Source organism: Miscanthus floridulus, chromosome 9 (assembly GCF_019320115.1).
Source record: "Miscanthus floridulus cultivar M001 chromosome 9, ASM1932011v1, whole genome shotgun sequence".
In the NCBI taxonomy this organism is placed as follows: Eukaryota; Viridiplantae; Streptophyta; class Magnoliopsida; order Poales; family Poaceae; genus Miscanthus; species Miscanthus floridulus.
In genome coordinates, this window is record NC_089588.1 from 1,426,348 (window position 1) to 1,433,243 (window position 6,896).

The window sequence follows — 6,896 nt, forward strand, 5'->3', positions numbered from 1 at the left end:
TAGGTGCCTGTGTTTCACGTTAAATGTTACTATAGCCATATCAAGCTCACCACATATGTGGTAGTGTGGTCTGTAGAAAACCGTACCTTGTATACTCTGTGTTTTCCTCTGCTGCATAACCATTGTCAAACCGAAGTCCTTGATCTGGGGTGTTTGACTGATGGTTTCTGTGACTAATAAGTCTGCTGATACTATTTTATTATAAAAAAAAATATTGTACCATAACTGATAAACTAATAAGTCTACTGATACTATTTTATTATAAAAAAAATATTGTACCATAACTGATAAACAAGATGATAAATTCAAGCGATCATGGCGTTAACTTTCGCATGGTTCCCATTGAAGAAAATGTTGTCACACTTCGAGTCCCTGTGTATGATTGGTGGCTTCTGGCTGTGCAGATAGGCTAGCCCTGTCAGTATCTGTTTGGCCCATCACCTCATAGCCTTCATGTCAACTTTCTTGTGCTTCGTACGGTAGCTAACCACACCATAACATGGAGTAGATCATTAAAGGGGGATGATGAAGGTAGCAACTTCTGTACAGCTGTTTCCCTTCTGAATGGAAAGCAAAAAGAGCCAACTCTGTATTTCTTTTAACCCTGAAAAGTGAAAACTAAAACTACCAATAAACTATTCAGACTTTAAATTTGAAAAAGAAAGAGTTATTCAGATTTTGTTTGCCATTGGTAAATAACTGAACATTCACCATGGCACAAAAAGAATGTACGAGGCACAAATAGTAAAATCAATCACACGCTCCATCGTAGCAGCACATCAAGGAGGGGTTATGCCATATTTACATTCTCTCTCAAGTTGCCAGACGTGAACAGCTCAGTGACGATATTGACGGTCCTTTTCTTCTTGTCGAGCCATGAGGCGTAGAGCTTGAGGATGTGCTTGTGCTGGAGACTTTGGCCCATGCCACCTCGATGACTTCCACCACGTCGAAGCCTTTGTTGCTGGCACCAAATCGATCACGTGAATCAACAAACACAGAAAGCATTCTTACTTTCTTCATATTTTGAAACAAATATTCAAGGCGAATCTTTGTGATTTCTCGAATATCCAGTGTGAAATTCAGGAAACAAGTTACTGTCATTTAATTTGCTACTGAATTACTGCATAAACAGCTGAGGAGAGGAAAGGGAGGTACACTGTCTTGAAGGCCCCTGATCCCATGACCTCCTTGTACTGCAACGCACGCACGAAACCGCAGAGATCAGGCAATTTTCAGACGAATTCGCAGCGCAAGATGCAATCAAGATTCAAGATTCAGGAACTGAAAGCCCCCCGCGCTAACAGGCGATGAACCAACCCGGCAACCTGACGAGACTAAACAACATGCATGTCGACACTAGCAGCAGACGCGAAGGGACGGCGGATGGACGGCGCAGCACGTACCCGGAAGTAGCGGCCGGTGGGGTCGACCTCGTCGACGTCGGGGTCGTCCACTTCGTCGGGCGGCTCCGCCTGCTCGCCGCCGGACAAATCCGGATCCGGAGCCATCGAGCCGGTGCGCTCCTCTGCCCGCGAGATCAGAAGTCGAGCAGGAGATGGATCGACGAGCCCTAACCGATTAAGCAGCGCGAAGGACGGCGTGCGAGCGCGAGTCTCAACTCTGAACTACTCTTGTGAACTCAAAAGAACTTGTTCCAAGTTCCATGGGCACCGCGCCGCGGGTGTTTAGGAGCGGGGTCACGTGAGGCTGCAGGTGGGCTCGGCGACCTTGTGGGAACTGATCGTGAACGTGATAAGCATCCACGTGGAAGATCAGATATACTGGTGCCCGTGCTAACGCTACGAATTTTTCTTGAGAATGTCTCTTAGAACAATAAAATTATTTTTGCATAGTCTAATGTAAAAACAATTGTACTTGAGTCTACGTATAATTTTCTAATATTATGACCATCTAAGTTACTTTTTGCCTAACTCCTTAATCATCTCTTGAAGATATTCAGGGATGTTATCGGAACATTCGTTTGCACGACTCGCCAAAACGTCTGCCAAGAATTCCATCCTCAGTGAAGTTGAGAGCTATGCATGGTATATAGATTAACAATAAGTTACTGTTTTTCTATGTAGTGTACAATATATAGCTAGAGACTATATATGCTTACATTGTTGATCGGTGGCAATCTTTTGCCGTCCTAGAACTTTATGAAATTGTATACAAGAAAGCCTCCAAGTTTCCTGGACAAGATCAGTTGTTTATTTGATGTAAATAAATGAAATAATTTTTTTTGTGATATAACAGGTGAAATATATTACAACTGGTTACCAGTATTTATTATGTGTAACATTTGTTACACGTGTAGGGTATTCTTTCTTCCGGTCATAAATATTGTCGTTCCACTTAGAATTTGATAGCCCCATGGCGAGACTGAACATTCTAGCCATTGTGTGGAACGTAGGTATATAAGCCATTGTTTGATCATAACCCTTGAAACATGGACCATCTTGAAGGGGGTCCATAATGTGCACGGTTTTGTTTTCCATGTCCATTATGAATAAAATGTACAGTCCGCATTGATAATATGGTAGTAGAATCTAAAAACAAACATAGAGAATATAAGTGCTAAACAAAATAAATTAATTTTGTACAATAGTACACATAACATAACTTACGTTGTTACAATCTTTAATTTTGTAATCCATGTCCGGCCAACACTCAAGTACTTTTCTCAATTTCCCGCGGTATTCGTTGTCAATTCTGCCACAACATCGTGGATCTCGTCCAAACCAAGTTATTTCGTGAGGATTGTGCAAAAATATATTTTAATTAATTATACAATTATTGTAAGTCTTTGATAAACAATAAATTTATATATCAACTTACAGCAAACTTGAGGTCCATGAAGTGGAATTTTTGTTTCTTACCAACCATATGTTGGTTGCACGTAGCCATCCGAATAGCCATATTTAAGCATTCATGATCCATCTCTAGATCCTCATCTAAAATATTTTTAATCTTGACAAGATTCAAAGAAATTAGGTACGGTCGTGTACTTCGTATCCACTCTTTGCTATAAAACAAGGTTAATCCACAAATTACTTTTTGTATGAATTCTAGAACGGATAACTGAAATATCTAAATTAGAACAAAATAGTTTACTATAGAATGACTTACTGAAGTAAAGTTTTGTCGCTGGCGATGAATTGGATGTTTGTGCATATTGCGGCCAATATTTGTTCCCTACTTTTCCACTTTATTGCACGTGTCAACTTAATTTCACCCGACATTATTATATCCAGCTCATCGAGCTCTGTGACATCACCATCTAGCTCATTGTGGGTCTCTAACTGTTGCCCGATCCGGTAACCCTCTTGCTTCATTTAACGGGGAGTTATACAAGATCGCAGGTAGTTTGAACCTGAAGTTACTTATATCTTCCTGAAAATTTGAGCAAGTTCTGATATATATTAACCAATCCAAAAGAAATGATTATGTTTAGAAATAAACTCTTATAGAATTACCTGGGTGACATGGTCAGATAAAGCAGTTCCAGTCCAATATTCCATATAATTAATCAGCCATAATCCACAACTACAACTGAGCATATATTCCAAAAAATGAATGAAATATGAGTTTTAGAGGTACTGTTGTTGGTTGTGCAATTGTATATACACGAAATGGAAAGATAGTTTACCCATCTTTTTGCATTTGTTCGGTAATCTTATGTTTAATCACCCAAGATGACACTTCGATACCGTGTAGCCATTTAGTTTGGTTTAGTAGTTTAGATTTCAGTGCATGCTTTATTAGTCTTTCCATTCCTATTAACTGGAATGACCAAAACACCAAGGTTAACTAAGAAAGAGATAATGAAGAATTTTAAAGAAGTTTGTATATCAATTGTTAAGCCATACCGTATATCTGAGATCTTTCCAATCTGTCATATTTTGTCCGAAGGAATCCAAAACATGTATTTCACCTTCATTTGCATTCACGACCGCCAGGTACCAGTGAAAATTTGTAATGTTGATAGGAAGGAAGACCTGCAGTAATAGACATTTATCTAAACTATTTCCTTACATTTGAAAGGGTATAAAATTAGCATATGTGAAATCTTACCATATCAGCATTTAAATAATTTTGTACCCTTGTTTCAACCATGTCCTCTTTTATCCAGCTCTTTTTCATCTCATCTTCCTCTCCCTCTTGTTGTAGTAATTGAGAGAACCACGTATTCTCCAAGTAAACATCTCCACCTTCTCTATGTAGTAGGTGTTCTTCTTGCCGCATCAATTGGATATAAAGACTCATGACCTACAAGTTTTTATTTTGTCATTTCAAGATTGGCAGATATTTCCCATGGACATTAGTTAATGCTGAAGCAAGTGTTAAACATGCTTACCGCGCCATTGACTTGCTCATTCCCAAGAAAAAGACAATCCATGTCATCTCTTGCTCCCCAACAATCATCGATTCTGACAAGCAGATGCTTTTTACTTTTTCCTTTCATATATTCAATTACCTCAACATCTTGTTGCGTACACGCATAATCTAGAGAGGTATTATTTTTTATTAATAATTAATTAATTCTCAAATTTAAAGACATATGTTTAAATTGAGTCATGAGATGACATGATAGTGCAGATAAACATATTGGAGCTATAGCTTTAGCTTCCCAGTGTACACCCATGAAACAGAATCATGTTTTCACAATGGCTTGGCTTCACAGGTGCATCAAGTTTTAAGCTTTGAAACTATGTAGTGCCAAAGTTTACGCAAAGCATTAATCAATTCATTGTCACTGGCTCCAGATTTGAAGAAAGGCAAGGCAAACCGAAGCCCAGGCATGCAGGCATTCAAATAAACCCTAGCCTTCACGGAAATAAAAAAAGGAAGGCAAGGCAAACCTTCAAGTGCGTGAGGTCTCAGGCTTTGTCCGTGGAGGTGGGGGCACTGGCCACGCGCATGATCTCCGTGGAGCTTTCGGAGTCGACGTCGCGGATGACACTCGATGTAGATCACGATGGAGGGATGTGTCGCCGCCGCTGATCATACGTCGTGGAATTGCCGTTGCTGGTTGCCGTGATCAGGATCCCGGTCGTCCTCCGTCGTGGACGGAAATAAAAAAAGGAAGGCAAGGCAAACCTTCAAGTGCGTGAGGTCTCAGGCTTTGTCCGTGGCGGTGGGGGCACTGGCCACGCGCATGATCTCCGTGGAGCTTTCGGAGTCGACGTCGCGGACGGCACTCGATGTAGATGACGATGGAGGGATGTGTCGCCGCCGCTGATCGTACGTCGTGGAATCGCCATTGCTGGTTGCCGTGATCAGGATCTCGGTCGTCCTCCGTCGTGGACGGAAATAAAAAAAAGGAAGGCAAGGCAAACCTTCAAGTGCGTGAGGTCTCAGGCTTTGTCCGTGGAGGTGGGGGCACTGGCCACGCGCATGATCTCCGTGGAGCTTTCGGAGTCGACGTCGCGGACGGCACTCGATGTAGATCACGATGGAGGGACGTGTCGCCGCCGCTGATCGTACGTCGCGGAATCGCCATTGCTGGTTGCCGTGATCAGGATCCCGGTCGTCCTCCGTCGTGGACTGCTAGCACGGGCATGTCGCGGAATTGCCGTTGCTGGTTGCCGTGACGGACTGGCGGGCGTCGGGCTTCCTTTGTTTTCGTCGATGACAGACGGGCGGGCGTCGGGCGTGCTCGCGCGGAAGGGAATTTTTGTTTTCTTTTTTTCGTCGATACGGACGGCGTTTGTTTCCTTTTATACGGACGGGAGCGTTGAAGCCTACGTGATGAGTCTCAAGTTTTCAATTATAGTAGAGATAAGGGTTTCAACTTTCTGTAAAATATTCAGATATAGAATTTTGTGATGATCGTGTGCATAATGAAGAGCAAAGGATTCACGGCAGCGATTTTGTTGAATTTCCCGTGTTATTCACCCTAAATCATGTTAATTTGGTCAAGAGCAAGATAGTTACTGAACTGAGAGGGGTCGATGATCGATCTCCTGCTTGCTTGACTTGCACTTGATTCCGGTACACAAGTAAATCAATTATGCTTTGAGTTTGCGTGCTGCCATTTTGTAAATAGTAGAAAAAATATGCTTTGAGTTTGCATCCTGCCATTTTGTAAATAGAAGGAAAAATACGATTCCCTCTATTTGAAATTATAAGACATTTCGGTTTTTGCATACATAGCTTTTGCTATGCACTTAGATATATATACTAGCTATATGTGGATACATAATAAAATAATGTATATAAAAAAGCCAAACTAATTTAAAATTATAGGTCGTTTTGTCTTTTCTAGATACATAGCTTTCATTATGCACATAGATATACAATATGCACTACTAGAAATGTGTTCATCAATAACGATTTAGTCGTGACGCTTTCAAATTTCGTCAGAGAACAAGCGCCTTCTATGACGAAATTTCCAGCTTCGTCATAAGTAACAAGTGACGGAGCTTTGGCATGAAGAATAATGACGAAAACAAAAGAATCGTCATAAAACAACAAAACTAAATCGTCATAGATCGTTTGGCTCATGTACCACCTCGAGGACGTGGTGTCGTGGTCCCACCGGCAGGTCCCACCTTGAGGACGTGGCGATGTGGTCCCACCATTGGGTCCCAACCTCAAAGACGTGGCGATGCGGTCCCACCAGCGGGTCTCAGCCTGAGGACGTGGTGGCGAACAAGTGGGGCAGCGTGGCCCACACGATCCAGGTGGACTTGCATCCTTCCGCCTCCCTTTTTTTGCCAAAAAATAGCGCACGCAGGGAGATTCGAACCCACGACCTGCTACTAGACATGTTGGTGCGTTACCACTGGAGCACTCGCCGTTTTGTGATAAAGGCATTCATGTTTTTCTATTTGTAAACGTATAATATGATAATTGATGATTTTTTTCCTAAAATTTTCTAAAATCATTCT

General features: G+C 41.7%; 1 protein-coding gene and 1 pseudogene across 7 annotated transcripts; both read right to left on the reverse strand.

Annotated features, from left to right (window-relative positions):
• Window positions 1-312: 312 nt before the first annotated feature.
• On the reverse strand, window positions 313-1,642 carry LOC136481185 (probable serine/threonine-protein kinase WNK6). 7 transcript variants are annotated; one of them, XM_066478540.1, is made up of 4 exons: window positions 1,407-1,642; window positions 1,159-1,196; window positions 806-964; window positions 313-483 (listed from the first exon to the last, which is right to left on the reverse strand). In XM_066478540.1, the coding sequence occupies exons 1-3, from the start codon at window positions 1,509-1,511 to the stop codon at window positions 814-816; spliced, it is 294 nt and encodes a 97-aa protein (XP_066334637.1). In that variant the 5' UTR covers window positions 1,512-1,642; the 3' UTR covers window positions 313-483; window positions 806-813. The 7 variants fall into 7 exon arrangements, with proteins under 7 accessions (XP_066334637.1, XP_066334636.1, XP_066334635.1 ...); XM_066478539.1 differs by having other exon boundaries at window positions 313-604; XM_066478538.1 differs by having other exon boundaries at window positions 313-618.
• A 277-nt stretch (window positions 1,643-1,919) lies between these two features.
• Window positions 1,920-4,509, reverse strand: LOC136484066 (uncharacterized; annotated as a pseudogene).
• Window positions 4,510-6,896: the final 2,387 nt, after the last annotated feature.